The sequence below is a fragment of the Nipponia nippon genome, unplaced genomic scaffold, assembly GCF_047370975.1.
Source record: "Nipponia nippon isolate SJK-2023a ecotype South Korea unplaced genomic scaffold, ASM4737097v1 scaffold_9, whole genome shotgun sequence".
NCBI classification, from domain to species: Eukaryota; Metazoa; Chordata; class Aves; order Pelecaniformes; family Threskiornithidae; genus Nipponia; species Nipponia nippon.
Genome location: NW_028262413.1, coordinates 2,732,202 through 2,759,554, shown reverse-complemented (window position 1 = coordinate 2,759,554; position 27,353 = coordinate 2,732,202). Strand labels below are relative to the sequence as shown.

General features: G+C 40.6%; 1 protein-coding gene across 6 annotated transcripts in view; it reads left to right on the top strand.

Moving 5' to 3' along the window:
- Positions 1-27,353, top strand: part of EEFSEC (eukaryotic elongation factor, selenocysteine-tRNA specific) — a 132,945-nt gene that overhangs the window by 27,418 nt on the left and 78,174 nt on the right. For all 6 annotated transcript variants that reach the window (XR_015701207.1, XM_087743045.1, XM_087743043.1 and 3 more), the window contains 3 exons: positions 13,740-13,947; positions 17,739-17,835; positions 20,074-20,238. Coding sequence is in view for 5 of the 6 variants with exons in the window: in XM_087743043.1 (XP_087599169.1) it covers positions 13,740-13,947; positions 17,739-17,835; positions 20,074-20,238 (470 nt within the window). In the remaining variant the exon portion in view is untranslated. The remainder of the gene's footprint in view (positions 1-13,739; positions 13,948-17,738; positions 17,836-20,073; positions 20,239-27,353) is intronic.

Sequence of the window (27,353 nt, the reverse complement as noted above, 5' to 3'; positions counted from 1 at the left end):
CCATAACTCTTCTGTTGGGACAGTGTGCTGTGCACAGTGTTGTAAAAAGCATAATAGTACTGGGTTTTAGTACAAAACAAGCCCCGTGGTGTGGGGTCTGTGACCTTTGGATGCTTTATTTCAAAGGCAGAGACAAGGTAGTTTAGGGCTTGAAATGCTTTAAGAGTAGAATCGCATTTTATTTCCAGCTTTACATGGAAACCAGGTTTTCTTTTTTGCAGGAGAAAGATTTGGAATCTGATGGATTGGAGATTTACTTTTGTACTGGTGACTTGCAGATTTGTTCAAGAAAACTTGTTTTTGTTAGCTTCATAGAAATATACTCTTGTTCTGTACAAGGTTTAAAATCAATTTCTTATTGGTGTTTCTTGAGCTATCTAAAGCTGCAGGTGCACTGTAAGATTAATGTCCTTGAATTAACAGAGGTGGAGAGAGGAGACTCCAGTAGTAAATCTGTGATCAAGGTATTAATTTACATGTCGCTTGGGGATCCCTATGCATTTCATGGTCTTCAGGGTAGTTGGCCTAAAGCGTTAAATTTAAGTGAAGAAAAGTTTAACGGAGTCACGAATGTCAAGGTGGTCTGGCAGTATCTCTAAGGTACAACTTTCATACCTATACCTGTTTTCTGACTGCATGCAAATGCTGTTTATAGGTTGTGCAAGTTTGGAGTTGCATGTCTAAATGTATATTCAGGTCTGTCTAGCTACACCTGGCGTGATGGTAGTCTGTATTTCTTATGACTGCTGCATGAAACTTTTTGTTGGACTCCTCTTTCAAAGATATGGCAGAAAAATGAACAAGAATTCACAGTGAGATATCCTTTGGCTAGGCAGGACTTTAAGAAGTTAACACAAAAGATAGCAAAAAAAAGTCTTGCCATCATCTAATATTAAACTGACTATGCTTAAAGAAATTCTAACGCATGTTCTAAGATGTTCATAATTTGGTAATTCTGCTAAGCACCCAGAGGGAGGCAATAGATGCTCTGTAGTAACAATTCTCCAGTCCTTTGGGAGGGAAAAAAAAAAAACCAACTAGTTGGTCATTAAGCATAGCGCATTCTTTTTACCCCGAGATAATCAAGTACTCAAGTTGTGTATTGCTTGTGTAAGGGTTTCTGAAATGTGCTATTTCTTTTTGTATTACAACACGGGCATGGATGTGATCAAATCCTAGATATGCTAATGTAACGATATCATCTTGTAAGAATTTTAAAAGAACTTGAAAAGATGAAGAGCTGAGTGTGAAATAGCACTGATATCGGACAGAATGTACAGAAACGTTGTAGTTATTGTTCAGGTGTCTGGGTTCCCCCCCGCTCCGGTCCAGTACTGGGCCTGCATGTAGTAGTATATTTACATACATACAGAAATATGAACACATGGGTTAGGAAACATTTCGGTTAGTTGTGCTCTTCTTGGACAACAGAGCATTAAATTTGGTGGAAAGCTAGTACAGAAGTTCACTGCCTGAAGCAGCTAACTAGTTTGAAAGAAAATGCGTGTATGTAGGTAGTGTTTGCCTGTTTATGTAGTACTCTCCCTGAAACAACCTTGGAAACTATATCAAGTTATTTGTCATCTTTCCTGTACCGCTTTTTCTCTCTCCAGTACAAACCTGGTTTTGCGTGACTGTTGTAATTCATAGGCATACAGGCATAGCCTACTGTAGGCTGAAGCCTTAGGACCCGGTGGTATCAGGGAGGTAGCAGGAATTTCTGTGACTGTAGGTACTGCAGAGGCTTTCACTCGCTATTTGTCTCCACACTCCAGCGTTTATCCTTAGTGGAGAAACCGCAGGTGTGACATTCCTGAAGCTGGGAATAGTCTTGTCTGTTTGTCTGGTGTGAACTGAGTCTTTAGAGATGGAGCAGAAGACTCCAGATGTGTAGCAGTCTGGCAGAGCTGGGGATGGGCTCATGTCCTCCTTCACGCAGGTTCAGTGCCTTCCTCGTTCTTCTGGATGCTCGATTCCTTTTGTACTGTTTAGCCACTATTTTCTCTTTCTGGTCTTGGAAATAGCTTCAAAGACAATGCCTGTCTGTATTCTGAGAGATGGAGTGGGCAGGATGGTCGTACCTTGTAGCCGTATTTTTTTGCAACATATTTAGCATTATCATATGCAATCTTTTTTCTTTGGAACTTGGTGGGAGATCTTGTAGAGAGCGAATGTAAAGCTGATGTGAGTCAAGACTATAAAAAGGTGGTTTTTGGTTTTTTTTTTTTATCTTGTTTCTTCTGACCTGTTTGCTTTTCAGGGTTTACTGAAAAGACTTTATGGACCTTCAGGGACCATTTACGGTCACTATGTAAGGCCCAAGTGTAATGTTATGTTTAATTCTTCAGAGCAGTGCAAAAACACACGTGGCCTTGATACCATAGCAAAATACCTCTGAATAAGAAGTCTGAAACTTGAACTAATCACTCATCAAGCTGTAGGAAAGCTTATTAGGACCTTGAGCCCACAATATTGTCTGAAGAGGCTGAAATGTGGTTTTACAAGTATCCATTTTTTTATTTTGCACCTTTATTTTTCCTGAAGCATGAGCATATAGTGTTGATTTACTGTACAACTTATTGCCACGTCGTTTCAGAAACCTTGTTTTATGAACTCAAGAGCACTAGACAGAAGGAACAGGGCACTTTGCTGCGAACCTCTTAAGTTTGAGTCTGGTATGAATCAGTGGTATTATAGGAGCCATTTTCGTATGTCATTTGGGAGCCCAGAAATTTGATGTGACTTTTTCTTGTTGAGATGTTTTATAGTCTGGATGCCAAATTTTGGAACTGAACCTTTTTGAGCTAGGTGTAATACAGGTGTGTAATGCAAAAAAAAAAAAGGTTACAACCCAAATGGTAACAACCCAGTTGTTTTCTTCTGTGCTTTGTTTTGCTTTCAAGTGTGTGAAATAACTGTTTTTCCTATTATACGCTATGGATTGTACTCCAAGGGTGATGAGATGTATAATGATGTTCAGCCAAAAATGTTAGGTAGCTTTTACTCTAGTTTTGTGCAGTATCCTAAATATTTAACTTTCCACCTTTACTGGTATCTGTATTTGCATATACATATATATGAATGACACTTTAAAAAGTTAATGTTTGCTAACTAATTCACAATTTATGCACTTTCGACTTGAAGCCAAGAAAGAAATTAATGCAGCTGAAATACCATTGTGTTGTGTAATTCGGCAAATGCTAACTTTTTTTGTAGTAGTCATCTGTGCCTACTCAGAATGATTGTTGCTTTGTCAAGATACGTAGGCTTTTCTAAACCCTACCACAGTTAATGTTTTCAGCCTTGAAATAAGTAGAGGTCTCTCTTGGACTCTGTCCAGTTTGTGCCTTGTCAATGTAGAAATTCGGATCCAGTAATAGGTAGTATTATGGAAAAGGACTTTGCTACATATGGAAGAAGGATGATGTCTTCTCTCATACAGCGCTTTACCTCCGTTTTTACCCACGCTGCATATTGCATGGCGTTTCTCGTTACAAGGCAAGGATTGTTTGCTTTCCTATAGGCACGGAGGGGAGAGCGTTCTCATTTGTGGTGATTTTCTGGTTTTCTTCAGAAATATTTTGAAGAGCAGGAATTGAAATGCCAGACCCTAGTAGTTACTCGTGTAATTTGCCACATTTTCTTTGGGAACAGTCAAAGTGAATGTTTCAGAGGGCCAAAGCAAGAAAGTCAATGATGGAATGAAGTGTCCCTTGCTTTAAGTTTCATCCTAGTGCCTCTTACACAGGATAAAAATGTAGATGCTTTATAAACAATGAAACTTCATCCAGCTGGATGTAGCTTTAAAAACCTTAGTTGTGTAAATGTCAAATCTATATTTTCATTTGTCTGAAGCCAAGTGGTATCTAGCAGCACTGAGTTTAAGGTGGTTGTTCTATTTACCGTTATATACTTGATTGTGCTCTTTTATTAGAGGTGTTTTTATTTCCTTTTTCTTGCTCAGCTTCATGTGCTTTTGTCATTGCATGCTGTTAAACATGGATTTTTCTTTGTAAATGAAGTTGTATGTGAAGAACTTAACTGCATTTGTCTTGTTGCCTTTTTTTGAAGCTACTTTATCTTTCAGATTCCTTTTTCAGAAAGTGATTAGATCTAAATGCAGTATTTTATTTCAATATTACATCGCAAATATGGTCTAATACTTTACCTTTTTTGACTGCTAAACATAAAACCATTTTGCATTGAACAGCATATAATGACTATGTCTTTTTGCAGTTTTCTAAAGTAATAGTACTGGTTTTGTGTAAATACACACGTACTTAATAATAAGTTTCTTCCAATGCTTCCTAACAATACGTTGACCACTTATTTAGCTTTAAGTTTCTCCGAAATTCCCCAGGCAGCAGTTTGACGAGCAGCTTGGCCTGCAGCAGCAGGCTGTCCCTAGAAGCAGAGGTTGGCTTTGCTCTTTCCTTCCCCCCCCCGCAGCTCCTGGCTGTTTGGTCCTGCTGCCTTTCTTGTGCCAGCTCTGCCTCTCCCTGGCGCCCTGTGTCGGCTGGGTCACCTTGCTCATCCAGAGGGGAGCTGTCTGGTGTTGCCGAGTTGAACTGACTGCTCCGAGCTTCGCGTTTGCTTTTCATCGGACCCTCTGTGAGCCGTGGGAGACCTGAATAAGTACAGTGTTGGGGAGGTGGAGATGGGAGCTGGAACTTCCCAGCCTCCATCACCAGGGTGTGCCAGCCTGAATACCTTTTCCCTATGCTCTGTTTCATTGGTGACTGCTTCTAGGTAGCCAACTATGTACAAAGAGCTATGTACATTAACGTAATAACAAAGTAAAGTGTGTGATTGCCCTGGCTTGAAACTACACGGGTAGAAATGCCTTTTTGACTTGCATGTTTTATCTTTACAATGGAAGCGAAGGAAAAAAAAAAACCCTACTCTCATGCTTCTAAAAGTATGCCTCAAGTGAAACAGAGCCCTTCCTTGTCTGTAGAAGCATGTAGCCTTAGCTGTAGCAGTTACTTGTCCTGCTCTCACTTACGTGCAGGCTGAGAGAAGGTTAGGTGTACTTAGCTTCTGTTTGTGTTGGGGAGAGGAGAGGAAAAGCATAGGAAATTATTCTGTTACCTAAATTAAAAAGATTCACAGCGATCTCTTTTTTGGTAGTGATTTTTATTTGGGAGCCTTGGAGGAAAGATTGTTTTATTGTGTGTATTTTACAAAACTACAAATAACTTTAAATTCACTGGTCAGACACATGTTAGTTGGATCGTACTGGGGGCTGCCTGTACTTGCCTTCTTTTGGAATGGTCTCTCTTCTATAGTGGTGGGAACTGCAGAAGTGTTCAGATGCTTCTCAGGCTGGTGCTTTTGATCTCCCTCAGTCAAAGAAGAAGAGAGACCTCGGAATACATCTTCTCTGTAACCACTGCTGTTGACTGAGCAGTGCAAGCCCTTGCTGTTGTCCAAATAAGTAAATCAGGGAGTTACTGGAAAATAATACATTGAGAAATGTCAAGTTAACAGCTCAATGCTGAATTTTTCTGTGTCACAGGGTTAAGTGCATCCTTTTTTTTCCTTCGTGTTTTCAGAGCACCCCACCTCAGCTCCTAGGTCTCCTGTGCTTGCCTGTTGTGGGCTGGAGTGCCCCGCTGCTCCCCTCGCACTGCAGCTCCTGACCCAGAGGTCTGACAGTTAGATGTGTTTCAGAGAGTATGGCCAGAGCCATTCAGTGAGAAAACTTATTCAAAGTAGTATTTAATTTGTAGTAAGAATAAAAAACTTGGAAATGGGGAAAAAATGGACTTTAAAATAGTTGGTCTATAAGCATAGTTCCTCTGCCTGAGGCTTACCTTTCCATAATAATGAATTACTAAGTCTAAAATCTCCAGGTGTCCATAGAAAATGCATAAGGGCCAGTCTCTTGTTCGACACTCTTGTGGTTGTGGTTATTTTTGTTTAAGTGGTTTGCCTCTTCTAGTGCTGTTGTCTTATAGTTCAGGTTGGAAGGGACCTTTGGAGGTCATCTGGTTCCAACCCTTAAAGGTGGGCCAACCACCTCTAAGTAGGCAACTTTTAAGCTAGATCAAGTTTCCCAAGATCGTTTAGGGCTTCATGGATGGCCCAGTGTACACCACTTCTTCGAAGAGGCTAAAGGCCACATGGGACCCCTTCCATTCTGTAGAGCCTTGCAAAGGGTCTCTTGATGACCACCTTTCTTCCTGTGTTGTAACACCTCTCTGTGAGGGAGTTTTCACTTTCAGGTTTGTTGTGTTTTTTTTTTTTTTTATAAGTCATCTGTTTAATATAAGTTTATTCATATGCACAATGTTGCAAGAGCTGGATGGATCAGCATGTAATAATAAATTATTGGAAGATATGCCTCAGTCTTTCTTATCGTAACCCTCATTGGAGGCCTGATCAGCTTTGTTAGTGCTACTTCAGCATGGCCAACCAAGCTTACTGACGTACTGTAATCGTTGTAGGCATTTCCTCCCTCTGAGGAACACAGACTTGTTTCTGACATGTAGTTAGAACGTACTCAAACAAGAAGGATCCTTGGGTGACTTGACAGAGGAGAGGGTAGAGGCCCTCACTGCCTTTACCCTCTTCAGGATAGTCTTGCACACTGGTTCATCTGGGAGATGAAGGATAAAGTATATTCCAAGTGGATTCTTGTGTGAAGTCTTTTATGAAATAGCTGTTGTATTTATCTTATTTGTAATAAGAGATTACAATTATCTCTTTCCATCACTTAATACTTGTAGTTGAGACGAACTCAGAATTACATGTAAATAACTGTAAAAGGCAGGTTATTTGTCATACAAGAAATGAACTTCTAAGACGTACGCCCTTGTGGTCATCCTGCTTTCTCTTTTTGTAGCTCTCGGGTTAGGAAAGACCTTAGTGGCTGGCTTTCATTTAAAGGGAACTTGTGCAACCAGTGGTTTCTTTATTGTTCAGAAATCAAATATAATGCGTATAATTCTAAGCTTTACTGTGCATTGAGAAAGATGTCTTGTGGGTCGCCTGTCTGACCCTTGCTATCGGAGATATTCCAAGCTAGCTAGAGTTTGAAGCTGCACGGCTCCCTGTTCGTGCTTACCGCTGCTGAAGCCTTGAGGAATGGCGTGCCTGGGAAACGGTGGTGGGACGCTGGAACCCCACGAGTTCCTGTTCTTTTCAAAGTGTTTCCTAGCGCAAGTTGCGGTATCGGTTTTGATCCAGGATTTGCATTGCTTTCCAGAGGGTTTCCTCATGTGTAATTCATGCGTTCCAGTTGTGTGCACGTCTCCCCCCTCCTTTGTGTTTAAGTTTTGGGAGATTTCCTATCCCATAAAACATCTTCCTTATTCATCACGATGCTTCCCCTAAGGTACCTAGCAAAATCCTGTGTGACTTCTAGCATCTCCCGAGGTGTTACTGTATGTGAAAGCAGAGAATAATTTAGTTGCTTCTGAATAAAGATTCTTAACAAAAAAAGGCGGGGGGGACCCTGGGAAGGGGAAAGTTTCATACTCTCTGCATGATATAGACAATATTTCCTGAGACAGGAGATACTAACCTCAAAGAATTTAAAATAAAACATTGATTTTATTATTTTTTTGAAAGGGGAATAGGGGAAGCAAAAATGGTAGAATAGTCAGTCTCTTTATCCTATGGGCAGATGAAATTGATTAAACCTTAAAAACTCGCCTCAGTCCACCCGGTTTATTAATTGAAGAATTTCCTCTTCCCCAGAATGGGAAGTGCACATTAAAACAGAGCTTTGCCCCTGAGTAGCAATGATACTTGAGAATGGTACACTTTCTACAATCCTATTTTCTCTTCTGCTCTAGAGGAAATCCTAACATGGTAAAAAGCATATTTAAAAAAAAAAAGTATATTTAAGGAAGTCTTCTTTCATTTCCTTGTAAAGCATGAAATCAAATTATAGCCCATGGCCCACAATTATTTTATTTTTACTTTTCAAATTCCATTTTCTGCTTCCTTTCGGTGCCTGTGAACAGGAGCTGTACTGTTTGTGCAAAGTCAGCTAAAAAGATTACTGCGAACGGGCCAGGACGCAGTAGCTCAAAGAAGCCACGCGACAGGATCTGTGCTGGCGTTCCGTGCCCGTGTGGCACGCGAAGCCTCCCACTCGCGCACCCGGGGACTCGGCCCCTCTTCCCTCCGCTAGCCCAGGTTTTATTGTTTGGAGCCAAGTCAGCTTTATATTGATGGGTTATGGGGAATCTAATGTCATACTGAACTTGTGCTTACCAAAATAGTAGTAGTTGTAAATGCTCTAATAATCTACTTTTGTTGAAGAGAGAACAATTGAGATTCTGCCTATTTATTGAGAATGCCTTTTCAGTTCTCCTTTTCAGTGATGCTGAAATTGCTAGCATTTAGTGCTTGGAATTTATGACCTAATGATTCTGAAAGCGGCCACAGTGTGCATATATAATAAAATAGTAATAAGCTTTTTGGAATTGATAAAGTAATATGCGAGGCTGAAATGTTTGGGTGTGGGGTTTTTTTTTCCTTCCCCTAGGCCTAATAACGTCCTCTCTAACTTAGTGTGAACGTTGCACTTTGCTGTATGGCTCCATCTACACACAGCTCAGGCTGGGAGTTTGGGGCTGTAACTCACAAACACGCAACAGGTTGCACAAACAGAAGGGGTTTTGAGTTCACGTGCGTGCAGAACTGCAGCAACTTCTGTGGTCGAGGCTGAAGGAGATTTGTTATTTAAGGCGTAATGTTCTGTTCCAAAATTAAACATGGCAATTATAGGGCTTTACAGTCTTTAGCAATGCAGCCTGTAGGTTGGGTACTCGCGTGGTGTTTACCTGTGAATGCTGGCGTAACAGATCTGGCTTCACTGATTGTATACTTTTGTGTAAGGATGTGACAGTAGCATGTAAACATTGCAGAGTTGGGACTAAAGTGTCTACTATAGCTTCAGTGAGCAAAATCGTGTGCTTTATTTATATAAGCTGCGTGAAAATCAAAGGTGGGTGTTGCACTACTTGACACGTTGATGAGGAGTGGATCTAATGCAGGGGATGAAGGTCTGCAGCCTTGTTGCCTAGAACTCTGGGTGGGTCTTCCTTCCTATTTCAGTAAAGGTTTGAAGATACAATATGCTAAATAACATAAATGCAGAGAATGCAATTAATTTTCTCCTAATGATTAAAAGTTCATCAATACATACTTTTTTTTAATGCATACTGCTCTTCTGGGTCATCTGTCGTTTTGGGTGTCCTCGGACAGCAGCTGGTGAGTCCTTTCAGGATCAAGAGGGAGAGCTGGCTGCAAATGATGTGCTGCGAGTGGGATCGTTTTGCTCTTCCCTTGGAGCAATGGAGCCGAGGGCCAGTTTAGGGAAACTGAGTTGCTGCCTTCTCCGCTTTTGAAACTTCTTGTAATCTATAATATCTCTGATGCAACTACTCAGTAAGTAAAGAGTAATAGCTTTTGTTCGTAATCAGATACTCCCCAAAATTCAGAAGCAAGAGTGGGTTGGATACGATTGTTCAAAGCAGGGGCTAGACTTTTTCTTCTCTGTGAAGGGTTGTTTGTTTTTTTTTTTTTAATACCTATGAGTTCTGTGCTCCCTGTTGCTCTTGTGGTACAAATAAGGGCTGCTGCCTTCAAGTTTAGCTGGTGTTTCTTGCAGTCTTTTCTCTGTGCTGCTGGTCTTCTTGCATTTTTCCCTGTATCTGGCTGTCATCCAGATTCTCTCTGTTCGCATATTATCTTTCTTGTTTGTTTTTCTTCACTCGGACTATCTACTCTGTTTTTGTGCTGCGGTTTAGCTGCTTATCTTGCAATATAATTCCCATCTTTCCCTACCCCCTTGTGTTTTCTGATGACAACTGGTTTGTTTAATTTGCTTTTTACAGGGCTGCATCTGAGCTGTATGTCATCACGTGAAGGATACTCCAATAGTTTATCTTTCATTTTCAAGCAAAGTGAGAAATCACACTTCAGGAGGACTCTGTCTTTCTGAATGTTCTTGGACACCTCATTCATAGGTGAAATGGCAAATGAAAGGTTACACCCCTGCGTTTTCTGTAGTGGAAATCGTTTGAATACCTTAATTTAACTTTATCATCGAGTCTATATGACCCGCTTCAATGCAGATAAAACACTTTCTTGACTGCTGTGCTTCCTTATATGCAGACCTGTCCTTTGCACGTGTCTCTGCTTCATTCAGGTTAAGTTCAAGCTGTTTGCCTGCTTTGAGGGCTCGAGGAACACTCATCTTTTCCATATCACTCTTAACTGTGTTGGACCGTATCCGGTCTCCTTTTTCTGAGGGAAAGCGAAGTGTTTCAGTTCCTTTTTGTTCGGTTCCCCACAAGAGCCCCTGGCAGGTGTTCTGTGGTCAGATAGCGCAGGTTTGTTGAGTGATATTGTCACCTTCTTTTCTTCTTCTTGTTGTTTTGGGAGTCTCTGCTTGGTATGGTTGTAATATTTTTCTGCCTCCGAAAGTTTTTCCAAGTGAGATGGCATACATGAGAATACTTCTATATAATCCCTCCGCACTTCACCTTCTTGAGTTAAGTTCTGTGATAAAAAAATTCCTCAGGAACATTGTTCCTTTTTCAGGAACATTCAGCATGGTAGAGAGTTGATTTGATCAATAGTCTGATAGAGATGATTTAAATTGCAAATATAAAGTTAGACAGTAGTAAATCTGCTATTACTATTTACGTGCTACGAGTTAAAAATGTGGTGAATGAGAAGTTCCATGTTCTTTGGAGGAGTTTATAGTTTTGTCACCTTGTTACAAGGGACCTGCCAACTTTCCTGATTAGAAACGTTACATTTGTGAACTCCTGCATGCTTATTTTGATTTCCCTAGATTACTTCATTTTAGTATTTAATGAACTAGTATGCATGAATAAGGGCAACTAAGGAAATGGGTTGTAAAATGTAACACTGGCTAGGAGAAGACTGAGGGACTGGGAAGAAGGTGAATCGTCAAAGATGGTTTATTAAGCAGCCCAGAGGGAAGCTGAGGAACTAAATCTCAGCTTTTTTTTTTTTTTTTTGCCTTGTTGCCCAAGGACCCTGTAAAACTCGGGTGTTTGTGTCTTGATATGCGTGAGTATACCCGTACAAAAGGCCCTCACGCCTTGGGGAGAAGGCAGTTACAGTACTTCTGTCGACGCTGTCCTGATCTTTCCCTTGGTTCTGTGACTCTGAGGGGCAGCAGCTTCCCGCCCCGCCTGGGTGCCGGCTCTGCCCCCGCCGTGCTTTCTGTCCCATCTTGCAACATCTCTTGGGAACCGCGGCCAGTTAGCACGTTGCGGATTTGGAGGAGGCACGATACTTGTACCGAGGCACATGCTTGCGAACTTGAGTGTGCTGCTGTTTCATTGACTGTAATGTATTTTCATCTGGAGTATCGTGATACGTTTTCTGGGGTTTCTGGAGTCCTTCCATGGACTGTACAGTTATTTTTTCCTTTATCTTCTCTTTGCTATGAAATTCCCCATGGTAGACATTCTTGACCTGCTAGCAATGGGCTGATGATTTTTATGGCTCTTTGAAAGTGTTGCTAATAGATTCATAAATACAGCAATTACAAGTATTTGCTTTATAACAAATGTATTCAAAGCAGTTGATTTACTGTTTCTAGTTAAAGTGACCCTTGTACCGAAACTGCCTATGACCGTTTCAGTGCAGATTTTGTCTCCTGTTGGAGAGAAGAGATGCCACGCCGTGTATAATGCACCTTATCAGCCACCTTGTCAAGGCCAGATTCAGATCTGGTTGCCTTGGCTTAATTCTGGAGCATGAGGATTGCCGTGCTCTAGCGGTCATAACAGAGTTAGCTAAAACCTTAAGCTGCAGCGTTGTTATTTTACTAGATGTGCTTTTTATAGTATTAATAATCTATTTGACTGGTTTGGTTTTAATTATCAATTCCCATTCATTTTAAGGGTGTTGCCTGTGCAGTAAGAATTACTGTGCAGTATAGTTTAATACAAAATACGGGTGTTGTATCAAGTTTAAAAAGCCGCTGCTGTATGTACTCAAAAAGTGCACGCATTTTGATTGTTTGGTGTTTTGTCCCACTTAAACTACTGTCGTGCTGCTCATTGCCCTTGCTTCCCGTCCTTTAGGTCTGTGCTTTGGTATGGTGTATAAAGTCTGAGCCTTTTGTACAGCCTTGACCATGTTTGTGTTAAATTTAAGCGAGTTCTAAATTAATACAATTCTTGAAACTATAAAAATGAAAAATACTTTTGAAGATATAAAGTCTGTCTTCGATTTGTCATGGAGAGATATTTGAAATGTTTGGTGAAAATTCTGCAGGAGCTTTGGAAATGTCATAATTACCCAGCTAGTGCTCTGAAGGGTTTAGCGTTCATTATTACAAGATGAAAGCTCTGGTAGGTTGAAAATAGTCGTTTGTAACCATAAATTTTTTTCTTGTGGTAGCTGCCACCCACTCGTTCACCCATGCACTTCAACCTCAGAATGATTTCCTATCCTGAGTTCACGGGAATGGGGAACAAGGGCAGCTCTTGTCGCAGGCATTGTCAAAGCTTAAAAAAGCAGGGGGTGAAGGTTGGAGAGGGCGAAGGAACAAGGAACAGTTGTATCAATTTCTTGTTCTTCTGATCAAAAGCTTAAGGCAAATATTAAAAGTACTTAAATTCAGAATGCTGTAATTTTGCATCATTCTAGCTTCTGTCATCTTTCAAAATGTGTTTTTTGATGTATGACTCTGGTAGTTTGCTTTTAGCTTTTGTTTTATGTTTAAAATTTTTCGACGTTAAAGTTTGTTGCACTTTATTTTTTGGTATTCAGAGTATTTCAGTTACCTGGAACAAGACAGGAAAGTTCTGAATGTAATTAGTGGAAGGCCCAACATTCATCAGAAGCTTCCTCGAAAACGAATTTAAATCCATGAAATTCAGGTTTTTTCAATCAAAGGATTAAGGGTTCGTGAGAACAGTACTTTGAAAGATAAAATAAAAATAATCCATAAGCAGGATGGGTAACTTCAGCCTGAAATTTAGGAACTTTTTCTTGGAGAGATCTCGGAATTGGATCTGTTTGTGGCTGTGCATGATGTACGTATTCGAGTTACGTAGATCTGAATTGGGAGTGAATGACAATGTACTGCAGGGTTTGAACCATAGAGTGCTTTGGGATGGAAGGGACCTTTAAAGGTCACCTCTTCCTCACCTTGAGGGGTTGTAGGAATTTGTTTAGACTTGGGGTAAACCCTCTTCTGGTGGTGGTCATCTTGTTTTTACTTTTATCAGATTTTGGACTCTGAAAGGAGAAATGGGTGGGAAGCAGGTGGGGGCTGAGGGTTGCAGGCACTGTTAGGCAGCAGGTCCTCGGCTCTTATTGGGGTTGCTGTGAGTGTGCAACCGGCTGTGGGTTACTTGGGCCGTGCCACGTTCTTGCTTAGCTTCTTAGATTCTTTTTGAATTGAGGCAAATGTCATGCTTGTGTTGCTACAAGGGTAACTTTTTTTTAAATACAGTGATAATATCCTTAAACTTGAGCTGTTAATATGGAGGAACATGTAAACTATCATGTGCTTCCATTTTATTTATGATCTAATGGTAGTGTAAATAGCTTCAGTTCCTGAAGTGTTATTTTCAAACACAGCCATGCACTCTGCTCACTTTGACTTGTGTTTTGTTCGTATTTCTGGGCCTTTGTGCATATACTGGCAGTTTTTATGGAAACTATTTGAGAAAATGATCCTTAATCTTTTTATGCTGCTGCAATACTGACTGTGAATTCTCTTCCAGGTGCCCAGATTATTGATTTGATGATGCTTGTAATAGACGTGACAAAAGGGATGCAGACGCAGTCAGCAGAGTGCTTGGTAATTGGGCAAATTGCCTGCCAGAAGATGGTGGTAGTTCTGAACAAAATAGATCTCCTTCCAGAGGGGAAGAGACAAAGTGCCATTGAGAAGATGACTAAGAAAATGCAGAAGACCTTGGAAAATACTAAGTAAGTTACCAGTAATATTGACAGCTAACTTGTAAAAAAATGTTTAACAAAAATGCTTCACCTACATTTCCCTTCCAATATGCTTCTAAACACACTGAGATGTCTGGCAAAGATGACGAGAGTGGAAAGATCACCAGAAACTCAAATGTGGTCCTGAATGTGCATCTCCAAGTATCATGTGTAAAGAAATATCTCCCTGTAATGAAGCTTTTCAGTTTGAAGGGCTGCTTGGAGTTCAGATTGGATAAAACAAAGCCAGAATATCCAGGTGAAGAACTGTTTTGGGGGTTTTTGTTTGGTTTTTATTTTTTAGTTTATGGGCTTGCAACTTTTATTGTGATCTGCAAGTCTTTTCACTCCAGAGAAAGGAAAGTGTTAGGGCTTTTCCTTAACTGAGGGTGAAAAACGTGATTGCCCTAACTAGGGAGAGCAGAATGATGGAAGTTTATAGAATGTAATGTGACTCTGGCTGGGATGATGTTTGTCAGTCCTGTTTAGGTAAAGTAATTGAGGTACATAATGAACGAAGTCCATGAATGGAAACGTGGCTGTTATGAAGTGGAAAGATACAATACAGACACAATATTTATTTAGTGGTGACACAAACTGAAGCTCAGCTTGCTTTGCCCAGGATCATAAGTGGACATTGACTCCCACGTTTACAGCTGTTAGGTCACATTTTGATTTGAAGAATCAAAGGAATAGGATTCAGCATACAAAGGACTCTAGAATTTCACTAGGACCAAAAAAGCAAAGCTTGGTTGGATATGGCAGTTCCTGCTTTGCTTATTTGTGATGGTAGGGCAATGTCCTTTTTCAGCTATCTTGGTGTCTTTGCAGCTCCTGTGTTGTTCTTGGGTCCATTCATTTTGCTGGGAATGGTACAGAGGTCACCAAGAAAGTGAAATTCTCTTGTGTGAACTTAGACAGAATCCTGCAACTTTCAGTTCTCGCTGGCAGCTGTTGGGTGAAGGGCAAATAAATACAGGGCGGCTTGGCTTTCTCTGTAGGTTGCTGCTGCTCACTTTAGGGGAGATAGAGAAAGGAGGCACCCGCAATATCTCAGAGCGTTTTGGATCAACAATTTTTTATAGCTGTGAGTTTGTTGGTCAAATTCACAGGTAATCCCAATGGGGGGGTAGCATTGAGATACGAAAGTTAGGAAAACTTTAGAGATAACTAGCTAATGGCATTCTTATGATTTTATTTGGTTGTTTGAAAGGTCAACATATAGAATGTGAATTAAGCAGGATTACAATTAATAGTTATTTTCTATCTGTTTCTTATCTATGCCAAGAAGTTAATGATTTTTTTCCAGAGAGTTTATCTTAATATACTGCTCACTTTTATTTTTGTCCTTCTTTTAAAAATTGTTTATTCTTCTTGAATGACAGTAATTGCTGCTGCAGGTGGTACTTCATTCTTGGCTTAATCAAGATTGTATTGCCATGACTGGAAAAAAAGACCTTTCTAGTTGCATATTCATAAATGGAAGACAAATTTTTGTAAGGAAACTGGTGTTCAGAAATACTTCTGATGTACACTGGTTGAATTAAGTCTTATATCTTGGAGTACGGATGGGTCTTTACAGCATGTCTTGAAAATTAGCAGGCTTTGTCAGAACTGAAGGGGAAGTGAGGTTTTGATGCAGTTGACATGCTGACTGTGAGGTCCTTACCTCTAGCCCCCTTTTGAAAGAAGGATGTGTATCAGCTGGTCATAACATTCCACCTGGAGAGAAGTGATCCTGTCACAATGTTTTAATTACCCATTTGAACTCTGGATCCTAGAAATGCTCTCTTATGGATGTGTCTGTGTCTTGTTCTCATAACAAAAAACCAGTTTTTGCATGTGCAGTCTGTGCTTTATGGTGCTTTGAAAGCACTGCTGACCTAGGCTTGAGTATAAAGCGCTTGTCCTGTTGTCTCTAAGGCATGTGTTGTTTCTTGACAGCCTCTTTCCCACTTTGAATTTCCAAACGCATGCCTTCTAACTGGTTTTGTATTTCTAAACTACTCTTATTAGCAGAGCATGTGCTGAGACCATTTGACAGCTGCCTCTGACCATGAACACTTGGCAATGAGTTGTTTTTTTTTTTCCCAGGAATAGTTTACTTGTTGATTGTTATTTCTCTACATGCACAGGCATGCATGTACAATTCCGTAGCAGTAAGCGAATCTGAAGTCTGTTGCAGCTACAGAGTAGGTGTTGCCATTGGGGCTGGGGAAATTCTTGTAGTGTTGTCGGGAGGTTCCATGGAAGGTGGGGGGGGGGGAAAAAAGTAACTGGTCATGTATTTGAATAGTTTGACACTTTTAAATTCAACCTAATCAAAACTTGCTTGTTCCATGGATTGATACCAAAAGTAAAAGCAAACTGTCCCTATGAATGGAATTTCTATTTTTTCATATTTTTTGCACATGCCAGCTTTTATCTTTGTCCAGTAGGGTCTACGCTCTGCTGACAATAAATCAATGTGACAGAGTAAGAGTTTTAGTAGGGCTGAATCATGTTTGGAAGTGCCTTCAAAGGCACTATGTGATTACTCCAGTTTGTTCTGGTATAGGGGAAAGGAATGAAGCACCTGGTTCAGCATAAATGTCTATTTATTGCAATACAGTGCCCTGATGTATTTGTAGGAAAAGAAATTTCCAAAAGTTTTTTATGGTTAATCACAGGAATTTTCAGTGCATGTTTTTATTACCCTTTGTCCCTAGATGCCTCAGACTTATGGCATATAAACACAGAAAATACCTTATGTGCTTGATTACTGTTTGGTCACTAAATGAGCTCCCTCTATAGAACTCGGCATTTTTTCTGTATCAAGGCACTGTCTTTCTCCTCTGGTTCGCTCCCCGTTTGAGATAAAATCTATGGGGAGTGAGTGTCAAAAGGATGACTGCAATAATTACCTTTGGTCTGAATCAGGTATCTATGAGAACCAATCACTTTTTTGTCTTATTGCTGATTATTATTCTATTGCTTGACTATATATATTTTTACACGGTTAATCCTGACTTTTGCAAAAATGCAGTAGTAATTTGGCTTACAGTCTAACTTCCCTTTCCAAAATGTAGGCAAAACAAGCTGTCAGGTGATTCAAACAAGTTTCATTTTAAGGGAGCAAAAGTTACAAATTTAGTCAGCAGACTTCTTAAAAAAAAAAAAAAAAGGCAAGCTGCTGAATATTAAGGACTTGAAGGGTAAAATTGTAAGAGAAAAGCTAAACTGAGGTCAGCTGTGGAAGTACTGCTCTTCTCTGAACCTTTGCATGTTTGAGACTGTGGACTTCATGAAGTTTGATTTCAGTAGATTTAGATCTTTGTCTGCAGATCTTGCAGTCTGCCTGCAGACTTGGACATCATGTGCCATCTTGCTTTTGGCTCCCATTTTGAAGGTTATGACTCTGCAGCTAGGATTATAATTGCTTTAACGAAAGCTGAAAACGGTGCTAGTCTCCAGGTAAAATGGCTCGAATACAAAGCCACTGCAGTGAGACTGGGTAACAGTGCCTTGCTTCTGAAATAAACCCAAAGTCTTGCTTTTGACTGCCACCGAGTTGAATCAGTAGCAAATACCTAAACAGGGTTGGAGGTTTCAGGGTGAAGTCCAGTAGCGCAGATACTAGTAATTCAAGAAAAAATTGACAGTTATTGACTATGGGGGAAGAGCAGATAAATCGGAATTTGAGGGAGTTTCCTTGTCTGCCTTATCAGATGAGCCTGAACTGTTTTACGTTGACACGTGTAGATCATCTGTGGTCTAACGGTGGGAGTCTTTCTCTCTTTCAGGTTCTGTGGGTGTCCTATTGTTGCTGTTGCAGCAAAGCCCGGTGGACCAGAAGCCCCAGAGTCTGAGAATCCACTAGGTGTCTCTGAATTAATTGAGGTACCTGCTGAAGAACATAATAATAACATAAAATGTGCTTGAACTTTTCTTTAAGTCTTTTGGAGTACACTGAATTAGTATGTAGAGCTGAGGAACTCCTGCATTAATGTCAGTTTCAAGGAACCTGATTCTTTAGGGATTTTTTCCAGTGAATGGAGAAGCTGAGGTTGCACACCCCAAAAATGGATTTCCTTTTTCAACTACTAGGCTTCAATGCCTTTGAATAGCTGTGTCTTAAGAAACAGCTATTACATGTGTGGTGAAATTGGTTTTAAAGCTGCAAAGAATTACGAAGCATAATGAATAAAAATAGCTTTAAAATTCTGCCAAATCCTTGGTAGGTGTTGTTTTATAATCATACCACAGTTAAGAAAACAGTAAAGTTGTGAAGTCAGGCACTCGAAAGTTACGCGTTGGGAATTGTCTCCTTCCTTTAGTGTGTACGTTATGATCCTGTGTTTAAGTGCATGATTCTTTATTCTAAACAGCCCTTCCCTCGTTCCTTGCACAGGATGGACAGGGCTCAACTAGTGAGTAGGTAGTTGGTATTTTGTTTTAATTCTCATTATTCTCTGTGTGGCCTCCTGACTCCGTTCAAATACTGCTCTGCATTCAGAATGATTAATTTCCTCCTGGACTTTTCTTTGGCACACATCACTGTGGTCTTGAGCACTTGGCAAACAGTTAATTTACTTCCAAAAGAGCTATAGGAAGTGTAGAGGTGACTTTAATCCATATTTAGATTGGGAAGCTGAGGCACAAAGAAGTTAAGTCCACTGAATTTACTAATTTTGGTTGCCAAATTTAAGGAAACTAGGGGCTCTTTTGGGACATGCTTGTGTTAAGATCATATACCTGCCAATTTTGATTGCAAGTGTGAGTGCTTAGCACTTCTGTTAGGCTTTGGGGTTTCTGTTCAGGCAGTCTGAGGTGTATAGTTGGTGATTACCGGTGGAAAGTTTCGGTTTTAAGAGAATGACAATACATGGGAGTTCTGGCATAAGCAAGTGTAGAATCCTTTCTCTAGAGGAGCACTGCCTGCCTTCAGGTACATGTCGTACCTCCTCCCTGGCACGCGTGGCCGAGGTGGGCATGGGGCTGTGATGTGGTATGGCCTTAGAATAGACTCGGCAAGAACAAGGCTGCCCACAGCGATGTCCGGAGAGCTGGAGATAGGCAAGTCCTTAGTTCTGCTTTCATCTGGTTCCAGGTAGATTTACTGGGATGTTCTCCAGGGTTAAAACCTTTGAAGGAAATACCCACCTTGCAGGGGCTTCTGTCAACTGAGACCTGATGTCAGAAGAGCAAATGCTGTGTGTGAGCCCTGCCATTGAGCTTCAGGGTATTATCCTTTCTGTCCTTGATAAGAGACTCTCTCCGTTGTTCTGCCATTACAACTTGGGCTTAACCTGCAGTTTCTGACCTTAAAAGCAGACATTAAAGGCAGTGCCAAGTTTATATGCTGATGTTATAAGAGAAGCAGAGATCAAAAGTGATTGGAGACAGGGGTGAACCAGCTCCTCTGAAGCACTGTTGGGTACATGACTGCATTTCTATAATTAATGTCTTCTGTCTATGATGATGTATTTTAAGAAACATAACATTTGTCAGCAAAACGGAAATCCTAAACTTGGAGAATTTCTCTAGAAAATGGTACTTACGTAGCTTTTTTTCTTAGTGGTTTGATCCTCTAAGAAGTGTTAAGAAATCTGAAGGGGAAGTTGACTTTGAAAACTTCTCCCAGTATAATAGTTTTTCTGGGAGGGAGGCAGGGATGGGCTTTATGGGGCACTCATATCTCTCTACGTGTTCATTTTCACAAAATCCAAAAAAGCAGAAGTAGCAAAATGCACTGTAAAATTGTGCTTTTGAGAGGAGGGGGAGGAAAAAAAGAAAAGAAGGGGGACGTACGGGATTTTTTTTTCCTGTGTGCTTTGCTGCAGTGTTTATATTGAGTTTGGCAGCAACTTTATCGCCAGCGCAGTTTTGCTAACCAAGCTAAATGTGCAGCACCAAATCTTTCTAAGGCAGAAAATCGAACTGTTCCCACTGCTAAGTGTGCGTCTCCTCTATGGCACGCAGTTAATTTGACATTGGTGCGTTCTAAGCTCATTGGGAGATGCTTGAAATCAGTATAACTGCAAGCTTCTTCAATCAATCATCCGCTTGCCTTTTTTGCTGTATTACTGTCATGACTTTTCACCCAGGCATGGTGCTGCTTTTATCTCTTTTTTTCAGGTCCTGAAGTCTCAGGCTTACCTGCCATCAAGAGACCCCTCGGGACACTTCCTTATGGCAGTCGACCACTGTTTCTCTATCAAGGGTCAAGGCACGGTGATGACAGGGACTATTCTTTCGGGCTCTGTTAGCCTCGGTGACAATGTGGAGATTCCTGCCCTGAAGGTGAGTCTCTCATTTTTACTCCCCCCAGTTTTCCTGATAGAGACACTCAACAAAGAAGAGTGTGTTCTCTTCCAATCTGAAATTATTCAATTATTTTCAGTGTCTGTCTTTTGTTTTTTTGTTTTGTTTTTTTTTGGTGGGGGGGTGGGGGAACGGGACACTATACTATAAGTCAGCTTATAACAGGAGGAGACATAGAGATTTTTAAATAAGGCAGCCAGTAAAGTTACCTGCTCAATTTTAGTTGAACGAAGAGGAGAGAAGACTGACCTAGATTAGTGTGTTAAACTTTCAAATTCGGAAAAACAAGGTGGGCATGTTTTCAAGATAGGACGTGCCCAAGGACTCAACAAGGTTTGAGTGAGGTTACTTTCATTTGAGACGTTGTGCTGCAGTGAGAAGGCTTGCAAAAGAATCTGACTAGGTAGGCTTCCTGAGATGTCTGGATGTGAAGGAAAAATCCAAGAAGAGAGCATTGAAATGCTTGATGCACATTGTCTTTGTTGGGGCTTTAATTGATGTCAGCATGTTCTGGGAGAACCGCTGGGATGCAGTATGTGGCTTGCTGCCGTTGGGCTTTTTGGAGAGCCTCTAGAAAGTCAAGAGGCCTTTCAGTGAACTTTGAACTGCTTAACTGTTGTTACTATTTTATTTCTTTAAAATATATTCATCCTTTAAAAGAAAGCAAGGTGACTTTATGCTTGGAACAGGTGAAGCCTGTTGCACAGGTGCTGATATGGACTGCTCCGACTTTCTCTTTGTATTGGTTGCCCAAAATGAGTCTAGACTTGAGGAGCGTTTTGCGGCTGCCACTTAAAGCAGACCCAGGCGGTTACGTTCTGAGAGTAGGCAGCTTTTGGCTGAACAAGCCTGGGTGGGACCCTTTTGGTGCTGTCAGTATTATCCTCAAGTCATGGTCCTGTAAGGACCTTACTCCTTCATAGAGTGAACGTGCTGCTTTCTCATTTTTGCCTGTACTTTGTGGGCAAGTGAAGGACTAAGTAAGGCATTCTAACTTCACCTGAAATATTTTGCTGATAGCTGACAATTAACTTTTGGTCAGCTTCTTCTGTGATACCTGTCACCATCTAGTTTATATCATGTTGTCGTTTGCATAAAAGTGACTTGCATGGTACATGTCCCATCATGTCTGCTTTCCCAGTGGAGTTCCTCACTGCCCATATTCTCGTTTGCAGCATGCAGCCCATTCTGGGAGCCATGCTTGTAATTCCTGCAGGGAATACGCTTTGCTGGGATTGTAGCTCTGGTTTTAACCTCTCTTACTTTCCCCTTGCCAGAGTTCCTTCCCTTTTCCATTGTGTCCTGCTTGCTGTCCTGGGCCTGCCTGCACAAGGGGTCTGAGGAGGAGCAAGTAGGTGGGAGTGCAAGGCTGATGAGCGAGTGGTGGCCCCTGCCCACCAAGGGCCTCGCGTAGCTCTTGGCTGCTTTCCTTTTGGCGTAGCACTGGCCGAGCCTCCTGTCACTTTGTGCTCTGGGAGATGGGGGTTGAGACAGAGCAATTGTTTCTTGCAAAGAAAGAATGTGTAACTGGATTATATCTGTAAGTGACTGTTTAGCTCTTTGTGTATAGTCCCAATAATGTTTTGGAGAAATAGTAATTAAAATCTGTTCTCTGAGAATCTGTATAGACTATTTCAGTTGGAAGGGACGTACAATGATCATCTAGTCCAACTGCCTGGCCGCTTCAGGGCTGACGGAAAGTTAAAGCACGTTATTAAGGGCATTGTCCAAATGGCTCTTAAACACTGACGGGCGTGGGGTATTAACCACCTCTCTAGAAGCCTGTTCCAGTGTTTGACCACCCTCTCTGTAAAGAAATGCTTCCTAATATCAAGTCTGAAAGGGGAAAATGACAAAAATGTAGTGAATAACTTGCATATTGTAAATGGGTGTTTAAGAGGACAGTAGGAAAGACTTTAAGTGGGAGTTTAAAAGATGCTTTCTTCCCCAGTGACTGGGGGAGCAGGGAAGCGAAGGGCAAGCTAGCAGGTAAACAGGTCGTGGACAAAGAGAAGCCAGATCCCTTGGCTTTTATGGCATTAACAACTTCCCTCAAAGTTTTAGTTCTCTTTAGTTGCTGTTAATGAATTAATCCTTCTACTGCCTTGTGTGAAATAGAAGATGCGTCCATACCTCTGAGCAGTAAGAGCAGCGGGCAGAGTTTTGCATGTGGTGTTTGCTACTAGCAGCTTGTGAATATTCATCCAAGGCACAGTGAAAGGAAGCAACTTTTGTAAGTTTGTGTGTTGTACTTACTCCTGCTAGCATCATGCGGAGTTGGGTTAGGATACCAATGAAAGGTCAAACCTTTCTCAGGCCTACAAGGTAACGGAGGAAGCACATTTCACAACACATTGTGGTTTATGACTCTCTCTGACCTTTTTTTGCCTTGACCCTGTGGTAACTGAGATTGACAGCTGGTGCCCACTGGGCATTTAGGGACGTTACAAACCAGCTGCTTTTTAAATTTGAGGAACCCTCTCACCAAATGAAGTGGCATCACCTTCCAGTTCTACTAATGGACTTCGACATCTTTGACCGCTTGAACCTGCACAAAGGAGGGACACAGCAATTAAAAATAAACAGTGACATTCTCGAACGCCCATGCTTGCTCTGATTGAGGCCGAGAGCACCAGCAGTGCATGGATTCCTTTATGCTGTTGCCTATGTAAATTGCCATCTGGGGTTGATTATCCATATAGCAAAAAGAAAAATTATATATATACGTTTGGCAAAAAGCTTTGACACAGCAAACAATTCGCTATCCAATTGAGTTAGTACTATTTGCTCACTAGCACTTGAAATCCACCTTGAAGAGCATGAACCTAGGATTTTTGCAGCAAAAACATAGTGTTGGCAGAATTCTGAATGTCCTTTAAGATTATTTCAGTGGTCTTTCAATCTCTACAGTCTTCCAGTTTATAAAAACTGTAACAACTAGTGGCATTTTTATTTCTGCTTTAAAAAAGCTTCTGGAGTTTGAATACTAAGGATTTTTTCAATATAGATTAATTTTATTTTATTGATAGGTTTGGCGATAGTCACTTCAAAATATTGATTGAAGTATATTTTGTTTAGCGAATTTAGTTTAAGTGAGCACGACTGTCAAATTCAAGTGCTGCTGTGTCTTTGTAGCATGCTTTAATTGAAAAAGGAAAGTGTTTTTTTTTCTGTGGGGGAGAATTATCTTTGCCTTCATTATTCAGGTGAAAAAAATCATAGTAGCCTAAGAACAGCAGTGACTTGGAAGGCTGATGCAAAACAGGTGAGAATAGGACTTCTGTTCTTCTCATTGGTTGTATCAAAACAAAAAAAATAATCCTTGGGTGAAAAGCAATGCAGAATGTTGTATGGCATGTGGTCTTCCTTCTGCCCAGTGTTAGTGATTCTAGCTTTGGATTGCACAGTTGCAAGCCCGTTAGAAACACTGGAAGACTGAGTAAAACAGATGATAATATGTTAATGTTCCTTTAAAGAAGTTTTGCGGCACAGAAAATGTTCCAGGTTGGCTAATAAGAATCGCTCTCTCTGTCGTAGGAGTTGTGAAAGATCATAGGAGAGGTCAAGTCTGAATTGAGTGAGGAGGCAGAGATAGATGTACACAGTTAATGGATATAAATCTGGTCACCCTGAAAGTGTTGACTCTGCATTGCCTCACCTGTGATCAAGTGCTGCAGGTATACAGCAGCCACAGAGCGTGTACGTGGCAGCCAAGTACAAAGACGGCTGTTGGGTTTTTTTTAGGACTTGTAAGAAGTAGAAACTCTTCTTCTTGCTTTATATTTGAGTTCCTATCTGTTCCGTTTAATGTAATTATTGATAAACCTTAGAGCAAGTTGATGGATGCTGAATGGCTGGTGGATGTTGGTAGCTTCATTGCAGCATATATAAAAGTACAGCGTGCTGCCATTTTGTCAGAAGTTCATGAGTGCCTTGAAGGCTGAGTAGCTGTGTTATTGGCTATGGCTACATTGATGCTTATCTGTAGGGGATCATGTGGGGACTTTTGCTGCGTGCTGAAGCTGAATAGTGTATCTGGTATAGTACGAAGTTATTTCTTATATAATAAATCACGTGGACACCCAATCGTTGGATTGACCTTGGGAGCTGCCTCTTTAGAAACTGTCAGATTTTGTGATCTGCCAGGTGTGGCTGAGCTGTTATCATTAAAGGGGAAGAGGAATGTTCACAGCAGGTCCAACCTTCAGCATCCCTGAGGTTTGCAGTAGACCATTGCTGTTACTAATTTCAATCTGAAAAGTGGCAAGCGTGTTTATGAAATGCTTCTCTTGCAGTTGGAGAGCGGTCATCCGGGTGTGTCAGTGCTCTGATATACTTTCAGGAGGTCACCTGAGACATCAAATATGAAAAATGTGAAAAACTTGCTTCTGTTTATCTAGTCAAGTCTCCTAGTAAATGTGTGCCAGTTTAAACCAGTAGTGGATTCTGTCTTGGCAAGGGCCTAGTTGCTGTCAAATTACACTGACTTTATGAAATTTTCAGAAGCATCATTTTGTAAGTGTGATACTAAGAAGCTTCACAAACTTCCACCATATGAAAAGAGATTATTTTTTTTTTAAGCTTCTTTGTTGGCTAGATAACCTTGGTCTGTTTTTTGGCAAACATTCTGTAGCTTTTATGGCTCATCCAACAAAAAAAAATTCTCTAGGGTCTGATAGAATAACCCAAATAGTATTTGCAAGACTATTTCCTGCAAACCACCGTAGCTATTCAAATTGTAACACAATTTGCTTTTGCCCACATAGGCTGAAGTACTCATCTTATGTCCCAAGACCTCTAATTACTGAGCTTTAGTATATAAACATAGTAAGAACTAATTTCAGTATATTTAAGGACTTTTTGCAAAATCGGAGCTGCACAGTTATGTCTTGTCAGAGAACATTTAAATCTCGGAAAACGAAGTTGGGTCAAACCCTGCTGAACTGGATCACAAAGACATTTGTATGTGGACTTCCATAGTGAAATCTTAAATACGTTTTTACCGCTTCGATTTTGCGTTCTTTGGTCCTAATAATATACCCCTTCCAAATCTCGGGATACCTTGACTGGTTTTTGCACTGCAAATAGGTAGAACCCTTGCTAGATTTTCTGAGTGTTTGTCTGAATGGTGTTTCTACATCTGTTTTTTTCCAGTGCTGCTTGGATTTTTTTTCTTGCCCAATACTGATAGAAAGAGCCTTTAAAATGCTCTAATTTATCTGCTGTGGAAGAAGTCGAGCTTGCCTTGAATGTTTTCTTTTCATTTAAATGCTGTGAAGAAGGGTAGTTTGGGGCGGGGGGGTGGGAATCAATTAAATGTAACTGATAAAATCGTGAAAAGCCGGTTCGTAATATGTATTAAAATACGTGGGTGATAAATACAATAGTCTTAAATCCTAAATCAGTAAATAAAACATATACCCATAATGTTATATGTGCAGTTTAATTCGGTACAAGTATTGAACTGTTTCTTTAATTGTCTGCTACTCCTAAAGCACGGGTTGTGTTTTTTGGAGATTTTCTCCTTTCCTAGAAAACATCAGTGTGAATCCTACTGGTTTTGCATCTGCTGCGGCATCTACTTAAAAGCAAAACATACAGGATTTGGCTTACACTGGAAAGTATTCCGCTTTCAACATTTAGGATATTATCAGTTGTTTTGGAAGAATTAAACTCCTCAGCACAGTTCTTTGTGGTTAAATAAAGGATTAAAGACCTGATCCAGTGCCTGCGGAATGAAATTTAGATCTGGCAGTAAAAACTTCTCAGATCTTTTTGGCTCGATCTCTTGAGAGAATAAGAGTAGCAGATGCTGAGCGCTCTTTAGAGATCAGTTCCCTCATTTTTCAATGTATGGGTTTGTACCTTTTTACTGTGTGGTTGTTCTGGTTTTGTTTTTTTATTTCTGTTTTAGTTCACACTAAAAAAAAAAAAAACACCACCACCTCCTCAAAAAACCCAAATCCAAAACGCCAAGACCCCAAAGAACAGAATCCATTTACATTTTGTATTTAAAAAAAAAATAAAATTCTAGTTAAGTTTAGACTTTAAAAAGACTCGGAAATAAAAACACTTGGGAAGAGATATGTATGTTGCTGTTCTTTCACTACCTGTTACTGAGGTACAGTAGTTCAGTTCATATCGCTTGCGATTTTTTAATTAAGTATCGTGTAGGTACAGTAAAAAGAGGGAGCAAGATCAGGAATTTGTGTGTTAAGGTTTGTTTTATTCAGGACCAGGGATAAGACATAATGGTGAGGGAGCTGGAGATACGTATCATGGGGGTTTTAATTTTTTTTCTCTCCTTGGTCAGAGCAGAAGGGAAGGGAAGGGAAGCCAGGGGGAGAGCAGCCAACCTGAGCAGTGCTAATCCAAACCATACGCTGTATTTTTGGAGCTTGTATGTCTAATGTGATCTCTGTAGGCAGAGAAGTGGCCTAGTCAGCGCTGGCCAATTAACTCTTCAAATACTGAAAGTCATCTGCAGCTTTTCTTGGAGGTCTAGATGTACCCTGTGCTCCCTGCCAGCTAGAGGCTGTTGGGATACAGATTGCCTTCTAATGGATTAAAAAAAATACCCAAAGTGTACAAGTTTCTTCCTACGGTGGATCTGAAGAGATTTGTTGTAATTTCTGCATGGCTTCTATCCGCTTAAGCCATCTTTAAATGGCTGCTTGGGATCCAGGCTCCACATGGAAGCGCAGCGTTGCTGGAAACAGTACTGTTCTCCAAGGGAGACTTGAACTTCTGCAGTACTTCTGTGATACCGATTGCTTGTTCAGGGTTATCCGCAGTGCGGACTGGTGGTGGTTAACGCATGAGATAATTTGAAGTGTGTATTTTGTGCTATTGCCACGCAGATAGTTTTGCCTTAATAGTTAGAAAGTGCATAGAGTTGTTATTGCCTAAGAATTGGTATGCTGTTCAATGGAGTTCAAAATGAAAAAGAAACATAGGATCATCTTGACCCCGAGTAGATGAAAATACTGTGCGAGATGAATGTTTATTTGATACAATGACTGATTTTCTTAGATAAATTACATTTATTCTGTCTAGATTTTAGTAAATCGTTTGTCTCATGAGAACTGTTAGAA